The sequence below is a fragment of the Parasteatoda tepidariorum genome, chromosome 1, assembly GCF_982258835.1.
Source record: "Parasteatoda tepidariorum strain Cologne lab strain chromosome 1, Ptep-v5.0, whole genome shotgun sequence".
In the NCBI taxonomy this organism is placed as follows: domain Eukaryota; kingdom Metazoa; phylum Arthropoda; class Arachnida; order Araneae; family Theridiidae; genus Parasteatoda; species Parasteatoda tepidariorum.
The window spans coordinates 63,616,611-63,639,193 of NC_141755.1; the positions used below are offsets into that span (position 1 = coordinate 63,616,611).

A 22,583-nucleotide genomic window follows, 5' to 3' on the forward strand; every position below is an offset into this window, starting at 1 on the left:
CACTTTTTGAATTATTCAATTACAGAAGCGGTAGGATAAAAATTGGCCCACTTAATTTTAACTATATAAAGCACTAATAACTAATATAAAGTTTAATAATTTTCATCGTTAATACTTTTTTTTTTATCAAGTACTTTAAAAATTTAAAAATTCGAAGATAAATCAGATCGCTTCTTTATGAAAATGCATACAATGACCACAATCCCTTTGATTCTTCTTGGCTAAAATTTATGTTTCAAAATTTGTAATAAGGAGATGCTGCTTATTTTCCGAAAAATGTCCAAGGAAAGTCAGCAAAAGTTGGTATTAATACTTCTATTTATTATTCGATTCAAAATTGTATAAAAAGAGACGATAAATAAGAGTAGATGAGTGGAAGAAGCTGGTAAGTGACATTTTAGTAGTTTTATTAAATTAGGTTAAAAGTTTATACGTTATACGCTTTTGTTACATCACTTAATCCTTATGTTACCTTATGTTAAGGATTTTTGAGCATAGCATCTACTTCATAAGGTATTTTCAAATTTCTTCTAAGAAATATATATATATATATATATATATATATATATATATATATATATATATATATATATATATATATATATATATATATATATATATATATATATATAATATTGAAAAACTGAAATAAATTTACAAATATACTTTAACTTTTTGTTCGAAATGAAATTTCAGCAACCTGTATTTGGAACTTACTAACTTACTGGCATCAAGTTTTATCTAGTTTTGATAGTTCGAAAATAGCCCGAAAACGATTCAGAGGCAAAGTGAGCCAAAAATTTGAGAAGTAGAAGTTTTACCAGTATTTATGGCTTAAATTGGCAAAAATTCGGTAATTATTTATTTAAAAAAATTATTCTTAATGACGTTGATTATGGTCAAATGTTCGTCACATCTAAATAAGTCTAAAACTGAATAAATGTATTTTTATTTGTTTTAATACAAATAAGAATTAAGAACTGTTGAAGAACATTAATTAGTTTCAATTTCTTCCTAAAAAATTTGCGGAGCATGCAAAAAATATATTTTAATTTTATTTATAAAAATGTTTATAAAATTGTGTTGGTATTTTTTTTCCAATTATGGTACAACGTGATCGTAATTAGTTACGGGACTCACTTTTCTTTATAATTCAGGTAACTACTTCACAAATTTCAGGCATTGAATGCCAATCCACTCAATGAATGCACAACTTTTTTTTCTTTTTCATCCTCCTAGCCTTGAATCTAAAAGACACGAGAACATCTGCTTAAAGAATCAAGTAACATTCACCTTCGAGAAGAATTTGTTTAAATGAAACTATTCAGCATTTTTGCAAAATGGAGGTAAAAACCACGAAAACATTTCATGATTAGCTCGTTACCAATTGAGTTCTGATCTGTCGTTATCAGAGTATAATATGAATCAGAATACAATCTCTGCGGGCCGGAAGCAAAATGAAATTTAACCATCTATCTCGATGATTAGTTCAAAAGCAGATTTAATCTTTCTCTACCGACCCATGCTGTTTTTAAAGATCAGTTTTGCCAAATGCATAAGATGTGCGCTTAACTTTCTATTTCAAGAGTTTTGACTCCTCTTAAAAATTTCTGATAAGCCCCTTGTTATTTTCATTTTGAAAACATTAATAATCACGAAGATTTTTTTGGTCATAGGTATTAATATTATATTTTAATTGGTGCTGTTTTAATGGGCACTATACACACAAATATAAGTATGACTACACCTACCATAGGTACTGTGAAATAGGTTTTTTTAATTAATGAACTTAACATTCTATAAATTGTTGATTTATGCTACGCATGAACTGAAATACGGTGTGTTTGAAAATGAAACAATTATGGAATTCAAAATCAAAAGCTCATCGAAGTTCACCAAAAGATGCGTCCTTGGAACCATTTAAGCAAGCACATTTAATGCATATCTTCCACGGGAACCTTCTTACATTTAAACTTTCATTTATGCAATGGAAGAAGAAAATAATAAAAAAAGAATGCGAAATCTGCTTGCTCTTGATCCAACACCACACCCGAACCGTTATCCTTTGTGTCTTGCTTGAGAATTGCGTGTTCTTGCCGGATTCCATTTGGTCACGGTTGGGACATTTTGTGTTAATTCCAGCGTCTTTTTGAAACCGATCCAAAGTAACTAACATTCTTCTGGTTTTTTTTTTAGTATACGATATGGTTTAGTCACGTGGTTGACGGGTATATATTCTCAGAGCAGACGGTCATCATCATCACAAAATCAGTCACTTCTCATCCCAGCAACAACATAACTCATAGTGTCTTGGATTACTCAATAAGGCTTTTGGATATGATTATTTGGAATAATGGGGTAAGCTATTTCTTACAGAAGTGATTTATGATTTTGATAGTTAAGTTAACCATCTTGGAGTTAGTTAGATTTAAACTTGAAAACTTTTCACTTAGAGTTTCAATGCTCTCTTTATATTTTCACTCTACTAAATACTTATGGAGCCTTATAGCTTCTAAAACTACAGAACTACTTTTTTTTCATGAATATAGATTTTGGTTTAACTTTAATCTCTAAAATTACGGTCTTTGAAAAAGGTCTTTTATAGTCTAAACTGTAACTTTAAAAATATTCTAAACATTTAATCTTCGTAACTTAAAAAAAGTTTTTAAGTTTAAGGAAACTGTTCAATAAACTATTAATGTTTTATAACTTGTAATTTGAATTTTGTGTTAAGATTTGTTTCGAATAATGCATTTTGTAAGCTTTTGATAGCTTAATTTTAATTAAGTAAGATTTAAGATTAAGCAAACAAAATACGTTAGTTAGACATAATTACCATCAGTTTTTAGTTTCTTCGATGGTACTGTTTCGATTAATAATATCTATTTCGATAAGAGGTAATAGTTTGAAACAGTGTTGATCACTAAACATTTTTTTAATCAACTAAGTAATAATTACTTTAGTGGTAACACTTAGTTTATCGATACTTAGTTTATTCATTTTTTCTTAATTTTCTTTATTTTTTATTTTTTTTTAACTTAAATTTTGATCAAGCAACATAAAACAGTTTAAAGATACGGAGAGAAAACAATAAATTCTTTAAACGAGCTGTACTTAAAGTGCTAGCAGTACATAGATTAAGCATTACTGAAGCATTTACTTAACAATGTTCTGATACTTATAAGGCAAGTACTTTTTTGGCACAGAGTATACAACACAATTAAAAAAAATCGGTTGATTTAGAAACTCTGAAACACAGCCAATCGGACAAAAATTCAACATATTTATATATAATGTAGTTTATTAATAGGAAAAAAAGTAATGTATTTTAGAGCTTCGAAGGCATACAATTTAATATTTTTTTATAATTTTTTTATAATTTGTACACTAAACCCGTGATATTTTTTTTAAAAAAAATGTTTCTTTTTAATATTTTTCTTTCAAAATAAATTATGTTATTAAATTGTAAATAATAAATCCTAAAATCCAAAACGGAAAATTAATATTCTTTATTGGAAAATTGCATTATAACTCGGAGATATTCATATAAAATATAGTAAGAACGTGAAAAAGGTGTGAAGAGCATTTAAGTTACAAACATATTACAATATCCGCATTCAATATTTTCCATTGTTTTATTTATCCAGTGTAAAATCAATTCTCTGTTAAACTACGTCTTAATGGCTTATTCGAAACAATAATTGCTTGAAAAACTTTAGTTGAAACGTTTTGATAAGAGGAATAAATGTCTAATATGAACATTTTAAAAGCAGAACTCCAATACTTAGGATAACCAATCAAGATCAATAATTAATTCGTAAATAGTAATATTTAAAAAAAAAATTACTTCAAAAATGGTGAAATGAGAAATTTAAATTTCAGTATTTTATTTCTCAAATATGATAAATTTTAAAATAAGTTTTCAATGCGGGATATTTATTATTAATATTTCAGAACGGAAATGATTTAGTTGCATTACTGGTTTTTTGAAAAAATTTGCAAAGCTAAATTAATTCTAGATCAATTAGATAAAATTTTTTTAGATAGTTTGCATCAATGTCTTTATTTAATTTTATTTTTGAAGTTGCTTACATAATCATGTAGTTAGTGTATTATGTTTAAAGAAAACTGTTGAAACCATGAACAGAGAAGGAGAACGATACGTATACATATACAGAGTAGAACTTATTTTTTAATATATTGTTTAATATTAATTAATATTATATAATAAATTACTATGTAATAAAATATTATGTAATAAAATGTTATATAATAAAATATTATGCAATAAAATATTATATAAAAAAATATTATTTAATATTATATAATTATGAAGTGATTTTTTTTAAATAATCGCCGGATACTGTTAATAATTACCGAACGTTAATTATTTCTAGTGATAGATGGATCGTTGAATAAGGTTCAATTGTTCATCGGGCTAATCCTGGGAATTTTTGTTGTGTGTTCTGAATTAAGTTAAAAGTTACAAGGATATATAATTAAATATCATTGTATTATTGTAGATAGTTAACTGGTGAGGATAAAATAAAAAATGCTGCTTCAAATAATAAAAATTAAAATTACCAAATAATTAATAATCAAATGTAATGTGAATTCAAATATATTTTTTAAAGAAGTTGCTTCTTCTTTTAACTCGCACACAATTTTTTAAAAAATGATTTTTTTTCAATTGACTATGGTTGATTTTGATTCAATAGTTTTATACTATGAACAAATCTGAAATATTTTGAAAAAATACAAGATTTGTTTTTAGACATTTTCTTCACAAAAATGTTAACTTAAGGTATAGGGTGAAATGTGTTAAAAAAAGCAATTATTATTTGCCATTATTTACAATTTGATTAAAAACAATTCGAGCTAAATATACCTAATACTATATATTATGGACAAAGAGTCGTATCAAATTTAATTTTAATTAGCTTTTCACTTTTTTTATAAATATCGAATACAGCTTTATACATTTTTCTTTTATACCCATTTCATCGTCTATATTCAGAAACATTTTCTTTCTTTTAAAAAAAAAATCAAAAAAAAAATCAGGTTCTTTAGTTAAAACATGGTTTATTTGTAAAGATTTCATTTATTATTATTATTTTAAAACCAAAATGGAATGTCATAAGTACCACTCAAAACAACATATAAGTTAACTCCATAATGACAACTATTTTAACTTTTAAATTACTGCATTCAGAATGATTTAAGGACCCCTACTGCACATCGTTAATTGTTAATAAAGAATTTTATTCCAAATAAAAATAATATTTTAATCAAACTACTGAATAAATAGCTAGACTATATTTCGGTTCATGCATGTGCCTCAATTCTCGTTAACTTCGCCAGACTTCACTTTTAACTATGTTATATTAAATGATAAAATCAAAATTTTGAAGGGAATCGGTCGAATTAAGACTAGTGCACGTCCGGGTCACAAAGTCCTCCAAGTTTTCATAGCAAATCAATACCTCTAGGGGTACTGATCCAGGAGCTCCCTTTTCTTCTGGATTGGGATCAAAATTACAAGACTATGGGGTTGAAAGTTAATGTATATAGTTTATATATATATATATTTAAATACATATATAGTTTTAAACTAGGTAAAAAAACTTTATCTCTTAAAATCTAAAAATGTTTTACGTTTTTAAAAAAAAAAATTATAATTCTAAAAATTAAATATTGCATAAAATTATTGTTGGATTTTTTTCTTCAGTTCTTCTCTTAAACAGTTCTAATGATATGGTGAAATACGTAAAAAGTCATATTAACATCAAGGGGTTCAAACTTTAGCCGTATTCCCGACTAAATTATTAGAGCCACATTCTTCAAATTGCAGCTACCTCCATATTTTGAGGGTTGAAAATTAAGATAAGGAAAAGAAAAAAAAGGGGGCGAGAGAGGTTATCCAGAGAGTATGCATTTGAATCGGATTTAGAAAGTGAATCTGATCAATTCAATATTCAATTAGCACGCTTAAGATTGAATTCTCGAACCATTAAAATTGCATCTTTGCAAGCGAAAATCCAGTAACTACATTTAAAGTAAGTAATTAAGGTTTTCTACTTTCAATTGTGCACGTTATATTATAAAAAAGAAACATAAAGTCTACCGAAACATTATTTATAAGTCAATAATTGTTTTCGAAAGGTTCAAGTGTAACTAATTGGCAATTTTAAAATGACAAATCGTTTTCAGAAAATGCACAGATAGAAAAAGCAAATAGAACAATAGCAAATAGAGCAATACAAATGGAGCAGATGCACCACCAAAATAAGCAAAAATTATTGTAATTAGCATTTTAATTAAATATGATTATGATATACAGGATGAAACACCGGTGTCTTTTTCTGCGTTAAAGGTAAAATCTCCCAAACATGGCTCACTTCAAAACAGTAGTTTTTCTCATTAGCAGTTATTTAGATCTAAGAGAAGCAGTTAATCATTGAAATTTTTTTATTTTGCAAAATAAATTATTGATATATTTTTGAATATGAATAAAAAAAATTCTTAATTTCCTTTTTTTGGCTGTTATATTTCAGTACAAATATAATTCCAATAACCTAACACATATTTTTAATAACTATTAGACAGCTTTTGTGTAATAAAAAATGCCAAAATATATTTTTGCCTGTAATTAGAGCTTCAGAAAAAATAAAATACATAAACGGGACACCAATGCCCCATCTGCGTCAAAATACTAAAATGCAATATAAAATTTATACACATGTGTGAATCACACGCAAACGAGGAGGCAAAAAACTGCTTGCTGCTAAATTAAACAAATGTACAAAACTCTTATAGAAAACATTCAAATTTATTCAGAGAACATACAGTGCATAAAATCTTGAAGTGTTCGCATATTACTCCTTGAGTGCCATTGCTCACTTTTTAAATACTCCATCCATTGAAATGTTAACGAGTTAGGCCTATTGTTGAAATTGATGCATCCAATATTTGCATTCATTGAATCTTCTGCCATCTGACAAAGTAGGTAGTGCGAATCTGATTTATAGCTCCATCCCGGACACTTTCTAACATTTATTCATGATTTTCCTTTCACGTCCTTATTCAAATAAGTTATCCACCATTTATGAAAGGAATAAAAAAATGGACGAATATTCTTCCAGAGAATGGAATTTGCAATTGGCCTGATTTTCGTTTGGTTGAGAGGCTTCGAATTTAAATCGTCTTATACTACAGAAATCAAGGTCATAGTATAAATCTTTTCTGTAAAATCAAACACTTAGAACACATTTCTTGATGACAGTAAATTATATTACCTATTAAAACTTCTATTAGATCGGTATTTTTTTTAATAAAGTTTGAATAAAAATATTTTTTTTCAATTCTGGAATTTAGAACAATGAATGAATAATTAAGCTCAATTATTAACAGGATAAATCAATAAGCATTTATATAAGCTCATAATTTATTATAAGCTTATATAAAGGTTTAACTCAATTAAACAATTAATTTAACAATTATTTAAACAGTTAATTAGATAGTGTTTATGACTGTGAAATATAACTAAAAAGAATTCTGTTAAGAAAATTATTAATGATAAAAAAACAGATATTATCGCAAATCATATGAAATTAAGGAATTTTTGGGGGGACAGATTTAAACATGATAATTTGAAATAAATCTTGGAATTATAAATTAAGCTAAAAAAAAAAGAACATTTATATAAATTTCTTTGATTTCTCAACCAATGCGAAAAGAATACAATTACAAACAATTATTTCTAGTATAAAGACAAAGCATTTCTACAATAATATTACAAAGCCGAAAAACATTGATAAATTTTAAGGCTAACAACATCAAACATTAAATTCAAGACATGCAGGTATTTTTGAAGATGTAGTATTTTCACACCTCATGCTCAGACGCAACATTTCTACAATGCTTTGATTCAAATTTACTTTAATCTTTTAGATTAAAGTAAAATTAAAATAGAATTAAATGTGTTACAATATTCTACTAGTATTGCAGTATCAATTTCTATAGACTTAAAAATATCATTCCTGTTCTGTTTATGTTAAAATAGTGTTGTTTATTTTTCATGATTTTTTTAAATAATTTGAAGCTAACTTTAATTTTAATTTAAGATCATACAAATATTTGTTACAAGTTGGGTGATTCTTGTTGCCTTATGCACCACGGAGGAAATAAACAAACCAACGGACAACTCAACCCTACTCTCTAACACTACTGAATTTAATGCAACGTCAGAGGATATCAGCGTACTTGAAAACATAACTGATACTGATTATCCATCAGTGAATAATTCATTGACAGAAAATGTTGAAGATCTTGTTAAGTCTCACAGAAGAGCAGCAAGTATTGACAGCGAGAGAACTAAATCTTGGGTCAGAGTGTATAACCGTCCTCCAGGTAAGTTCAATAATACTTTAAATTTCTAAAAGATAGTATAAAACAGATTGCAAGATAGTAAGAGTAGCAAGATTGCAAGAATTGCGAGATAGTATAGAGCAGAGTTTCTTAAACTGTGTGTCGTGTTCCCGATTGGGATTGCAGGACCTGCAGCACGAGTCGCCGAAATTTTAACAACTTGATATTTTTTTAACTTATAATAATTTTCCATTTTTTAAATTATTTTGCACGATGTATCTGAAACTGGGTGTGATAAATGAACACCTTCGGTGTTTTGACAAAAATTTTCGGAAAATATTTCCCTCCAAATTTCAGTGTTTAAGAACAAATATGGGTTGAGAAACTAATCTGAATTAATGTGGAAAAAATTACTCATACGTCATCAAAATCACAGGAAGAACTTGCTGAGTCAATTTAATTATTTGGGGCAGAAAAAGAATTTTTAACGAATTCTGAAACCTCCATAAACATTCTTTTAGCTTTTTCTACGACTTATTTGTGCGAGACATTTTCTTTTTTAACCACCCCCACCATAAAATCAAGTTGTCTTTCAAAACTAAAGAATATTGAAGAAGAGCTTCGCCCTTTGGTGTTGACTATTCGGCCAAGATATGATAATATAATTAAAAATAAATAGGAACACCTTTCCCATTGATGCGTAATCCTCACACGCGTCCTATTAGAAGTAAGTGGTTTTTCTCTGTAGTGATCTTCCAAGCGGTTACACCTTATAACCCACTTATTTTGACCCAAACTATTGAATTTATTTTTATTGCTGTAATATATTTTTGAGTTTGTTACGTACTTCAAATTTTCTCATTATTCAAAATCTTAAAATTAAAAATTAAAGTTAATGACTTAAAACTGCAATAGTACATTACAGTACAAGTAGAGAAACAGACAGTTTCATTCGAGCGTTTTCCGATTTTTTGCAATGCTTATGGAGTCCAACAAGATTGTCATGTACCATGACCACACATGTGACAGATATTAACAAATCTTATGTTCCTGTTAACATTGAATGCAGTTTCTTTTCACAAAATCAACTATTTATGAAACTTCACAATTTTGAGACTTTTAAACAATTGGAAAAGAAATTTAACAATAAATGAAATAAACGTAATGCCACTACCTTTTAATATTTTTTAAACATCCATCCATTACATCAATAATAGACGTGAAAGAATAACAAACCTATTCCATTCGATTCACAGGTGCTAAATCAGATTCCTTCTTTAACTATGGAACCAGAGGAAACACAAGTGCACACGCAACAGTCGATGAATGGAGTTCCAAAGGAGATGATGTCAAGAATGCAATCGACAGGATAGATAGCACAAAAGCTCAAGATTTTCTCAGGGTGAAGCCTAAGTTGAATGAGAAAACTCAAAACTTAATCCCTAGAATAAAAAAGCCAGTTGCAGTATCAACCAGACCCTTCGTTTCTACAAAGCTAACCACGAAATCTATTCCGACGACCACAACAAAAGCAACAAGTCCAGAAATCACGACGCCTACACCAATAAAGAATCAAACGTTTAACAAGCGTAAGAAATTGTTATTTTTTGTTAATAATATCTCTCAACTTAGGTATTAATTTTATTTTAAACAAATAACTCTTTTTACTTTTTAATACTTTGGGGTTAAGGTCTCCTTTTTCGTGTTAGGGAGCTCGCTTTCAATATTTGAGTAACTCAATATAAAGAAATTTTTAAAATTGGCCTTCGGGCTCTTCTATTTTTTTTGATATGCCGTTTTCGTCAACTCGTGTCTTTGGTAAAGTACCCATTTTTTCACTTTTCCTACTTCTAAAGCCCATTTCTCATTGTTCAAAATTTTCAACAGCATTCATTTTGCTTTACAACTGCTCATTCACGGTATTGTCTCCTAATAAAAATTAGCGGTGGAATCAACTAAAATAAGTTCCTACATTTTTAGCATAGTTCGCACATTACAACTCGATTTGGCTTTTATTAATTATGGTTAGAATAAGAAAAAAATAAAAAAAATTAACCGCATTCACGGATTTTAGTAATTAAATCTTTAAGGACTTATAATTTTACAAGCTTTAAATTTGCGCACAAGGAATTAAGGACTATTACTCTCCAATATCTTCACTCACACCCCTCTTTGTCAGTGGCTGGTCAGTCGAAATAAGCGACAGAAGCGATTTAAAGACAATCGGACTAGCAGTTACGAGGGTTATCGAACACAGAGCATAGCCAATACGGTTTAAAAAAAGTATAACAGACATTATAGTATAAAAGCTAAACATGAGACAAAAAAGGAAAAAGAAAAAAAAAAACGTGAGCGAAGCATACTCAGATCACAAAGCGGTCTGAAATGAACTGAGTAAGAATCTTGGGGTTGATGAACGATAGTTGTGTACGAAGCCTTGTAATAAAAAAAGTAATAGAATATTGAATAAGATACTGGGGTATTGAATAAGACTAAGAAAAATGAAGGAGAGTTATTTTTCCTTAGACTCAGAAGCGAGTGAATTTAATTAAATAAAGAATTTTTCTCATATTCTTCTATTTAAATAAATGTCATTTTACTAACTACTTTTATTGCCCGAAAATAGACCCATTTAAATTAAAAACCACGAATTAGATAGTTTACGTAGTACGCTTAGCATTTGTTTTTAAAACAGTTTGATAATTGTATATCTATTAAACTATATTTCAGCGGGATATATTGTATGGTCAACAAATGATGGTGCCACGGCAGGTGGTTGGACATTAGACGATCCGATAGATGAAACAAACCAGAAGCCTGTTCCAGATGATACAAGTCGATGGAATGTAAGAACAAAATTTGGTCACATTAGCTTAAATGTTTACAAATGTAATAAATGGCCATATTAACATAAACGTTTAGCAGGCAATAGCCTAATAAGTATTCATAATCTGCAGGTTGTCGGGGAAGGTGGCGATGAAGGGTGGCAAGTTCTTGATGACAAAGGCGATGTGGAATGGAAAATAGAATATGATGATGGAGAGTGGAGAGTGACCAGTACAGGGGACCTCCCAGCTGATGCTGAGTGGGTAGATCCAGAATATTTCTGGGGTGCTTCAGGAGAATCTCTGGCTGAAGATGATGAATACAATTCCTGGCCTGCCGATGATTACAACTATGCTCCTTGGGTGGGAGCGACCGCTTTCTCAGTTGGCAATGGAAATTCTAGCGAAAATAAGAATGATGAAATTGCAGAAACAACAGCAAAAAGCATAACCCAGTCAGTAAACGCAGGTAAAATGATACGTCTATTTTTTTTTCAAAAGTAAAACTAAAAACAACAACAACAAAAATTAAATTTTTAAATGAATCTCTTGCCTGTAAGTTTAATATCATTTCTATTTTCATGCAGATATAAAAGAATCAAAATTAATAAAAGATAAGCTTCCCACTTCACAAACACCTGCTCAGTTTGGCATCAGAAAAAAGTTACCTCTTAGAAAGTTTTCGAATGTTTCCAGTGTTCAAGAACGAACAGATTCTCCGATCACAGATTTGGCAGATGATACATCGAAAAATGTAGTAGAAGAACCTCGAACAAAGGAAGTACAGTTGAGGGGGAAATCATGGGGACAAAATGTTGCATTTCCAAACGATGCACCAAAGCGCATTGAAGCATATGGCAGTAAAACATGGGAAGTTGATAATACAGGATATAACTCAAACTTTGGAGGAGAAACATGGATAGCAGCTAACAAAGATTTTCCAGCAGCTCCATGGGTTCCAAAATCATCAATTGGTAATTTTACATTTCATTCTTAGAAAATATTTGCAGAAAAAAATAACTAGAAAAAATTAATAATTTAATATCAATCGAACTTAGACATTGTAAAGATATTTAAAAAACTTTTTTTTCATAAAAAACATTGTAAAAAAGAAATAAATTTTTCTATCAAACATAATGCGGAGAATAAAATGGTTTATTTAAAAACGAACTGTAATTAATTGAAACCAACTTATTTAATAAACTGTAATCAATTGAAAATAAAATTTGAAAGTATAGATTGAAATAACGAGCATTACTCCATAAAAGTGGATACAGTTGTTTGTATATAAAGTGATCTGGCTCGACTGAAAAGAATTGAAGTCGCGGAAAATATTTGTATGATTTTGAAATAATCTTATATAGTCTCCTTTGGCTTAGTCATACATTATGAGATAACTGCTGCTGTAACTGTAACTAAACAACTACATGCAAGTACTATTTTTGTATTAAACAAATTAATAAAAAATGCGGGTTCATTAAGTCACTAAACGTTATAAAGGTTATATATTATTAAAATTTAGTTTTTATTTTAGCACAATCGCAAGATTCGACCAAAAATACTCCAAACGAAAATGAAAACATCGAAAACCCTGTCCAAGCTTGGGGGACAGGGTATGGCACAAAAACATGGAAGGGAAATGCTTGGGACAGTAATGTTGTCTGGAAAACTGGATTTGGCGGGGCACTACCTTGGACACCTGATAACAGCAGCAATGGTTGGCCATTTGCAGATCAACCCAGCATCGAAAGTGATTCTCGAACTGATGCAAAAAATGAACTTGTCTGGTCACAACCAGCAATCAGCAAAGATACTGATGCTGATTCCAAACTTAAACCAATAGAACTTTCGAATCAACGAGGAAATGGAGTTAGAATTAAATGGCCTTCTAAACAGAAAGGTGGTCCATACAGTCTAAAGAAAACTACACCAAGTCGTAGAACAGAAGAAGAAAGTTGGGGTGATGATAGTAGTGTTGGAGTTGTTTGGAAAGATCAAAAAACAAGTACACCATCATCTGATCTTTCAACGGGTAAATATAAACGTTCATGATTTCTAAATGAGAACGAATCGAATGTTCTACAGTACTTAAACTATGAAGTACTATAATTAGCCCTGATATATTTGCTGCACTCATTACTAATGTTACACTAAGTGAAGATTCGGTCACATTTAATGGCTTTTTATTATATTTGACAAAGAATTAGTAAGTAGTTTAAATTCTTAAACTAAAATATTTCAATGAAGTCCAGATATTAAATCATTAAAATGAGTCTTGCACAATCAAAGTGTTGCAGTCAGAGACTAAATCAGCATAGGCATAAACTTTTTTTTCAATATTCAAATAAACATCTTTTTATTTCCTTTCACCCTGAATTTCAAAAATAATCTAATTGCTAGCTTATGCACTAGAAAAATTCCAAATATAAAAGATTTTAAAAATGGATTAGGTTAGTAGAATATATTCTGTTATAATTATCAGGCTTTCCTTGTAAATAAGAAAAATGTGATAAAATAAAAGAGGTAACGATTCACAAGATAAATATCTGCAAATGTATTAAAAGTGAAGAGTAAAATTGGTTTTTATCTAATTAGTCTTTAAATATTTAAAATTGTACTCTTTACATTTTAATTAACAATATGGAAACTTAAACCAAGTAACTTATTTATGTTTTACCTTATTTCAATTTAGCAAATGCACCAGTTAATATCGATAATTCAAAAGGACAACAATGGCAGAGTGGAGGGTGGAAAGTGAAGACATTTGACGAAGAACCGAAATTAACTACATTTTCTTGGAAAAGTAATATTCCAATCAAGACTAGTAACCTAATTAGTGTTAAATTAGATTCAGCAGATGATACTGCACCAGTTCCTGAACCAGTTAGTTGGAATCAAGGCCAATGGCCATCAGGTGAAATAAACGGATTCCCTTATTGGGTATTTGGAGGATGCAAAATTCAATGTAGGTCAACGGAAAATGACGCAAACGATGATACTGACAATAAAGACACAAGATCAGACACCGCTGAAGATGATACTTCTTCTGCACCAACAGATGCACCACCAACAACAGTTTCAAAGGAATGGCCATCTCAGGAAACAAGTGGTAAAAGCTGGAGACCCCCTTCAAAATCATGGAAGCCTCCTCATCCAAAACGCCAACCTCCTACTAAATCTTGGAAGCCACCACCAACAAAATCTTGGCAACCACCTCCTACAAAATCATGGAAGCCTCCCGTGGGACCAAATATACCAATTAAGTTTCCCGTACCTCCTCCAAATGCATGGAAAAATCCTTCTTCAAGTACCAGTTTGACTGAACCAACTCCAACACCCACTACACCTTGGACAGAAACTCCAACTCAACCCCCTACGAATTGGAATCCACCAGCTACTTTTCCACCATCAATGCAATGGAAAAACCCTGGTATTAAGTCAGTTAAAAGCTGGAAACCACCTCCCACAAAGACTTGGAAACCACCAACCGGCTTAGGTAAGAGTTGGAAACCACCAATCGCCACACCCATTCCTGATGCATGGCCTTCTCCATCAAAACCAGATTGTAAGGATACCACTCAGGCACCACCTTCAACACTGCAGCCAAAAAAGGAAGATGAGAGCGGAGAGGATGTACCTCCTAAAATAATTATTATCACCAAATTACCAAAAAATAAAGTATTTCCTCCTACCTCAGATGACAAAGATACCGACGATGATTCTAAACCAAAACCAACTAACAAGCCATGGAAGTTTCCAGCGAGAAAATACAACCCAAAAAGCAGTAAAAATAGAAGAGATCGATTTATTACTCCAAAGGGGAATAGTAAGAAATTTCCTCTGCCGCCTGGAAAATATTTTAAGCCTGGGAGCACGATCAAAGGCTGGCCTAAAGGCGTTCCACCCCCGACATTTGTTTGGCCTGTAAATAAATTGAAAAAGTTTCCCGGTAAAAAGCCAAGCTCTCTGGATCAGTTCAAAAAATATATGGAAGCAAATCAGAAGAAATCGAAATCGAAGACATGGAAGCAAATGATTAAGAAGTGGATCAACGGTCGATAAAAAATAGTGTTCGTTAGAATTGCAAAAGGACAAAATGTACAGCAGAAGTGTAACGTAAATTTATTTATATTGTTTTAATAAAGTATTTTCATGTTGCATTGCAGTTACTCATAAGTCTTACTTAGCCGTCATTATTACATTTAAAGAAACAATTTTTAAGTAACAAAATATGTACCAAACTTTAATTACTCAATAGATGCTTGATTCGCTTTGTCTCCCCCATAGTTTGAATACTTATTTCCTTGATTCTCCTTCATTTAAAAGCATCTTTTAATGAAACTAAAAAAAAAAGTCTGAATACCTGCAATATATAATTACCTATACCTATATATAATACCTATACCTATATATAATACCTATAAGTTATAATTCCTATGAAATCTTGTATAGCACATGAAAAACTGATCATCAGATTAAAAGGTATCAAGTATAAAAAAATGAGTTTTATAACCCGAAATTAGTAGACAGATAAGGTTGTGATTGCCTGAAGACCATTTTATAACAAGCTTACCTCGTTCCATACCAAGTTGTTATAACATTCTATTATGCAATTTCATTAATAAAAAAAAAACTATCTCAATATCCGCTCTCTGTATTAGTTGGGAAAAAAAGTAAGTGACCAATAAATTGGTGTTGATCAACATTACTAAATCATGCACAAAACTGGAAGACATATACCGACACAATCAATTAAGCTAAAACATGTTCATTATTTGTTATTATTTAGTGTCCATCCCGGCCTCTTTACATTATAAGATAGCAATTGCAAAACATGTAATTAGAAGTTCATCTCATCAAAATAAAGACTAAATATAATATAGTTCATTTGAGCTGCTGTGGCTCAAGGGAATAGAGTGTTCGAATCCCCCAGCCGTCATGGTTAGCCGTGAGAGGTTCACGTGGTCTTCCTCTCCATGCACCGCAAATGCGTTAGCTCCACCAAAGAGTCCTCCATGAAGGCAAATTTCTCCCAATACTTGATCCAGGAGTTCCCTTGTTTTCTGGATTGGGTTCAAAATTACAAAGCTACGCAGTTGAATATTAGTAGTCGTAAACCCTAAAAATTGGGTTGGCTGTTCAACGACGGTTGTAAAATAATAAAGTTCATTTGGCAAAATACTATTTGTCGAGGTCTACCACAGTTGATAGTTCAAATTTACCATAATACTGGTATTACCTTTATAGGGGCTATGAAAATGAGAACCTATTATACCAATATAGGTCCCGTGGTAATATGTCTTTTACCACTATAGGTAATGCATAAGTGCCCTAGTGTCACCATACTACACTACACATAACCTTTATTTTCTTATTATTTGCTGTATATTCCGTTGTGGCTTAAAATTATGGGGATCGGAAAGTAATGTCGTTTCGGTGCATTTGATATTTGTTATCAAGATTTTATTTTCAATCAATAATGTATTCACGATCCTTAGCAACAACCATTCAATGCCGGATCGAAAATAAATCGGTTTTTAAAACTAACAAATATTTAATGTGCCGAAACGACATTACTTTCCGGTCCCCCTAATACTATTAGATTTGCCATATTACAAATTAATAGGTCACCATAATAAGTAAATTATCACAAGTTTACCATGGTTTATTAGATGATTTCAATTTTAGTTTATTAGTTCTTGTTGAGTTTCCATTATTAAAGTTTGTAGACACCCTTTAAAAACGCTAAGTATCAATATTAGAAACAAGTGGTTTTATATACCTTTAAAATACGGATTCGGTGATAACCTAACATAGGAAACCAAAAATAAGCAATTCATAAAAACGTGCGATAAGACTAATTTTTGTTGGTGTTTCTAATGTCACTTGCCATACTAGCAAGCCTGCTTGGTGAAACCGAGAAGATTTAAGGCAGAGTGTGCTCTTCTTGTTTTTCAGTGGCGCCATCTATGGCCAAGAATTTGACTTCTGCCACACCATACGTCGCACCCGTTTATAGGGCGGGCCTATTCATACATCCACAGATCGTAATTTTGACCTGAATCAGAGAACGATCGATCTCCAATCCAGCACCCCCAGAGGTATTGATTTGTTATGGGAACATGGAGGACTTCTGCAACTCGACAGATTTAACGTGCATCAGTCACTTTACTACACGAGGAGTCTTCGGCCGGCGGGGTTCGAACCCACGAACTCTCGGACATGAGCCCAGCGCCCTACCGACCAGGCTATCCCGGCCCTCAGACAAATTTTTAATTTATTAGAGCGGCAAGCTAGCAATTTGCTCATTATAAATTACAAACGATTTTTTAAGTTACGAAATCAGACACAAAAACATACTTTCCCTGAATAAACATTTTTTTTCCAACGGATTCCGATCTCTTATCTCCAAAATATAGGGGGTAGCCGCAATCTGGGAAATATGGTCCCCTTAGTTTGATAAGTATAGCGGTCCAAAGTTTGGACCCCTTAATTTTATTTTTTACGCATTTCGCAATATCTCGAGAACTTTTTAAGTGAATTGAAAACTTTTTGCACACAATTATAAAATTCGTTTATCTAAAGAAAGTTCCATACTAAAAATAGTAAATATTTATTATTTTTTAAAATAAAAACCAAAAAAAGTTTGAATTGTAAGGTATACAGTTTTTTATATGATTTTAAAGAATCCAATTTTATATGGCAAAATATGATGTTTGAGCGAAAACGGTTAAATAGCTCTTGAGAAATCAAATTTTAAAAAATTTGCATGCTTAAAATTCGTCCTCTCAGTAACTATTAAACCAATTTCGCTCAAATTTTGTAATATAAAATTAGATTCTTAAAATTATATAAAAAATGTTATTCCTCACAATTCAATCTTTTTTTCTTTGATTATTAAATAAATATTTACTAAAAGTTATTTTTTGCAAGGAACAATCTTTGTATTAACGAATTTTATAATTGTGTGCCAAATTTTTTCATTTGCTTAAGTAAAATCAACATTAAGGGTTCCAAATTTTGGATCGCACTCCTAACTAAACTACCCTATATTTTGGGGGTCAAAAATCCGAATCCGTCGGGAAAAAAAGTATATTTATTTAAGGAAAGTAAGTCTATGTGTTTGATTATGTAACTTATTTATCGTCTGCACTCATTAGCATATTTGAGGTCTCCTCCTCAAACCATTAAGATTGTATCCTAGAACGTGAAGATCCCATCATTAGATCAAAAGTTATTCAAAGTGGTTCGTTTATTTTTTTTGCTCACTATACACCAAAATTGGAGTGGGTCGGTTAAGAATCGCAAAATGTGCAAGGTACATGCACACAAACATATGAAAATTCCGTTTTACTTATATAGATTATTCAAATACAATTTTAAATTAGGATTTTTACTACTTTTTATAATCTAATAAATACTTTCAACATGTTTTTAAAAAATTATGTTCATTCTCATTTTAATAGAGGATGATCCCTAAGTTCAAGGATTGTGGTACTGATCAATAAGTAGCGTACAAACTTTATCAGATTTTAAGCAACGGAGCCATTGGGATTTGACTTGAAATCCGGACGGAAAACCTTGAATTGACGGAAAACAAAACTTACCAGTGGGGGAAAAATTGGTTACTTATGTTTATCCTCCACATTGACAGAAATCAAGAGATTTTCATCCCAATTTCAAACAACGGGTAAAACAGCCAGATATCGCGATTCTCTCGAAAAAGGCGCGTAATTCGGCAAGCCAGCGCTTTTGTTCGATCATCGTAGCAATCTCGTTAGATCAGGGAGCGTAGCCAAATTATTCAACAAAAAATAAGCACCTTTTGAGCACTCAAAATATTTTTAAGCACTTTAAAAAATATAATTAGGCAGGGTTGGGAAGTTTTTTGACAATTAACGGTTCTATCTTGTTTTAACCATCATGTCAAAAAAAAGAAAAACCTTTTGGCATTGTTTTTGACGATTGTCAAAAATTATGACATTTTGAATCATGTAAAACGAATGGCGTTTTCATACGCTACGGACTGACAATACGCCGAAATAGATTGGGGTTGAATTATTTGTGAAAACGTTGAATAGAACAATGTGAACTGCGTCTTCTTGCATAATTCGAATCGAAAATCAACACAGTAAGAAAAAAATCTCATTTTGAAAAAGGGAAAATTAAACACTTTTTTAAAACACCCAATGAAAAAAGCACCTTTAAGGGCTTTTAAAAAACGAAAATAAGCACCTTTAAAAAAACGCTACGCACCCTGTAGATGCAGTCTCGAATTGCTTACTCACGGTGTGCGTTTTCGCTTCCTTTCGCAGCAATCTGAGAAAATTTTTGTTTTCACAATGAATAATAATTTCTATGTTTTTCTTCTTTTATCAAAATATTTGCGAAAAATAAAAGATCTTACTAACTCCTTACCCAAAGCTTGAGTAACAGACTTTTTGTTTAGCCTCACTCACTCTTCAGAGTTTTTTTTTTTTTTTAAAGGGAAATCTATGAAAAGAATTTAAAGAGATTTCTACCATTTAATTTCAACCGTTTTAATGAGAAAATTGAGAACAAAGTTTGAAATGATTAATACAACATAGGATATTCAAATTATAAGAATTGGATCAGGAACATTTAACTGAGTGAATTTGTATGGCGTAGTCATAATACCCATATCACTTATGCTTTTTCTGTGACCCAAATGTTTACACTGTGGAAAAACAACCTAACCTCAACGTGGCGATAATCTGAATTTAACAGGGATACTACTCTCTACACAAATCAAAATCGCTGAAATTTAGTAGCATTTTAAAAAATTTCCGTGTTTTCAAGTAGTAATAATTTTTATCTTTAGCAAGAAATTTACAAGTGAACTTAAATGAACTAAGGATTTCTGATAAATACAAAATTAAGGGATGATTGTGAAACAAATTGAAAAAGGCTGAAAACTTTTAATGTGCAAAAAATCTATATCAATTTATGTACCAAACATGTTTCATATTTAACATGTTTTGAATTAGCATTTATAATCGAATTACCTACTAACGAAGACTATCACACCTTTATAGTAACTAATTCAAGAAAAAACTTATTTCTTGCAAGAATCGCGATATAGGATTTAAAAATGACGTGGATATGAATCGCGATATTGGGTTTTAAAATTTGCAAATATTATATATAAATCCAATATAATGATATTGGATTTTAAAATCTCGTGAATAGGAATTGCGATATAGGATTTTTAAATCACGTGAATACGAATCGCAACGAGTAACTTTTAAAACAGGTAAATACGAAAATCTATGTTTGATATTAAAATAGTGATATTAGCGTAGTTCCAAAGATTCAAAATCCGCCAAAACCAAAAGAATTAAATTGGTGGAAGAAGCATATGTATGGACTCGTTAAAGGGATTTAGCAAGTTATAAAATTTCATTGGATTATAAGTTTTTGATTTGCGAATGTCCATGAACCTGTGATCTTGAAATATGTGTAATTCTGCGATATTCACAGCGGAAATACCAAATGCCCTGCTACTAGTTTTTAGATCCATAAGAATGATACGAAAAAGGCGGAATTCTGGGCTACAATCAACCCTGAATATTTTTTTCCTCCTTTAAATTTGCTCATCATTTTATACTTAAAATTTTCACAAAAATAAACATAATAAATAAAAATTATAAATTCTGTTTAACAAATTTATCATTCAAAATTTAAGATTAATGAGTCAGTTTCAAAAATGTATATTATTTAAATGTTTTGAGAAATATAAAAATTGCTACTTGTTTAATACAGTGAAAATACCAAAATTATTAATTACCATTAAAAAAATATGAGAAAAATAACATCACTGTAAATTTTTTTATCCAATATAATTGGTAGTACAATTATATTGTTATTAATAGTATTATATTGGTATTAACAGCTTTAACCCTCCAAGCATTCAGCCCCTGGAAAAAAAATGTACTGAAATTTCTTCCCAGCGAATAACATGGGGAAAACAGGCTACAACTTTAAAATCAGTTTTCAAGATGTTCAGTCTAAAAGACAGCAGCTTGAAAAAAGCTGGGACTAGTCTCAGAGGGTTAATGCTTAAGAATAGATGGAAATACACAATCGTTGAAATGATTTACAATCGCAAATACTCCATGAATTTTCAGGGTTGCCACTCAAATCTGGAAAAAAAATTCCCTTTGTTTTCCCGGTACATGTTATACGCAATATATTAAGAGGAAACAACAATTACTGTGCTCTTGTGTGAGCTATATTGGGCTAACTATATTTATTAGTTTCAATAGCTGAAAAAACAGCTGAACATACTTAAATAATGCTATGGTAAATGAAATAGTTAAGTATAGCTGAAATATCATGGTTAAATATCCCACAGAATACGCTTTGAGTGGTCACCATTTTTTAAAAGGCTAAAATAAAAAAACAAAATACCCAGTATTTTCCCCGTTATTTTAGGTGATTTTTATATTCCTTGTATTTTCCAGGTTTTCCCTGTGGAGTGGCAACCCTGATTTTATAGCGACTACCTTTTCGAAGGATTAATCAAATTTTAGTGGGTAAAAAATACTCAATATCAATTCACAAAATTTTTTTTTTTTTTGAAAAAGTTATAAATTTATTGAAAAACATTCAACAATACAAAAAAGTATTGAACATATTAACTGCAACATGTACAAAAAAAGAAAAAAAAATCACAGAGAAACTAAAAATAATAATCACAGATATCCATATAAATTTTTTCTTCATACAGGTACAGACAATTCAATTGGTCCACAGAAAAAAAAAATTACAAATATAATCTCTATAACAAATATACCTCTTAATATTTGCAATTTACTGACTGCGATGGTCTATGAACAGAAAATATTATTGACTCAATTAGAAAAGCACTTTGCAAACATGCACTAAAATTAACAATGTATTTTGTAATGTGAATCAATTAACTAAAATTAACAATGTATTTTGTAATGTGAATCAATTAACTAAAATTAACAATGTATTTTATAATGTGAATCAATTAATTATTTTGGCACTGGATAATAATAGTTATGAAAGAAAAAGATGAAATGACTATTTCAAGGAAAATCAAAGAAATTTTAAAAAAATATATTTTAAATCATATTTTTCAATAAAAATGTTTGAATTTGCAGCTTGATTAGGAGTGGCCAGTAACAGCTTTATTTCGAAAGTGGCAATAAGATTCATAGCTCGAGAGAAACCCTTTGCTCAGAAGATGAGAAGCAGAGGGTCTAGATTTTGGTTTGGAATTCACTAAGTTACAAAGCAGAGCATAATCTTTGGTTGTCAATGCATCTTCAATCTAAATAGGAAAATAAATTAACATTAAAAATATGCCATTATTTCAGACCAATTAAAAATTAAAATTGAATG

General features: G+C 30.4%; 2 protein-coding genes across 7 annotated transcripts in view; one reads left to right on the forward strand and one right to left on the reverse strand.

Annotated features, from left to right (window-relative positions):
* The first annotated feature begins 1,340 nt into the window (after positions 1–1,340).
* Positions 1,341–15,352, forward strand: LOC107444544 (uncharacterized). Its single transcript, XM_016058700.4, has 9 exons — positions 1,341–1,346; positions 2,197–2,358; positions 8,124–8,409; positions 9,624–9,956; positions 11,098–11,213; positions 11,325–11,661; positions 11,780–12,166; positions 12,727–13,224; positions 13,885–15,352. Exons 1-9 carry the CDS (start codon positions 1,341–1,343, stop codon positions 15,252–15,254), a joined length of 3,495 nt encoding a protein of 1,164 aa, XP_015914186.3. The 3' UTR covers positions 15,255–15,352.
* Positions 15,353–21,778: 6,426 nt separating this feature from the next.
* The window catches only part of LOC107444557 (serine/threonine-protein kinase 31), a 38,482-nt gene continuing 37,677 nt past the window's right edge, over positions 21,779–22,583 (reverse strand). For 4 of the 6 annotated variants that reach the window (XM_087165432.1, XM_087165425.1, XM_087165415.1 and 1 more), the window contains one exon: positions 21,779–22,512. In XM_087165432.1, the coding sequence (XP_087021558.1) occupies positions 22,348–22,512 (165 nt within the window). In that variant the 3' untranslated portion in view covers positions 21,779–22,347. The remainder of the gene's footprint in view (positions 22,513–22,583) is intronic. The other 2 variants (XR_015434514.1, XR_015434516.1) reach the window with 1 other exon arrangement.

Excerpts from the sequence above, each read along its gene's own strand:
- LOC107444544 (XM_016058700.4), top strand. Across the intron at positions 2,359-8,123 it reads TGATTATTTGGAATAATGGG|ATCATACAAATATTTGTTAC; the intron begins GTAAGCTATTTC and ends TTTTAATTTAAG. Across the intron at positions 13,225-13,884 it reads ATCATCTGATCTTTCAACGG|CAAATGCACCAGTTAATATC; the intron begins GTAAATATAAAC and ends ATTTCAATTTAG.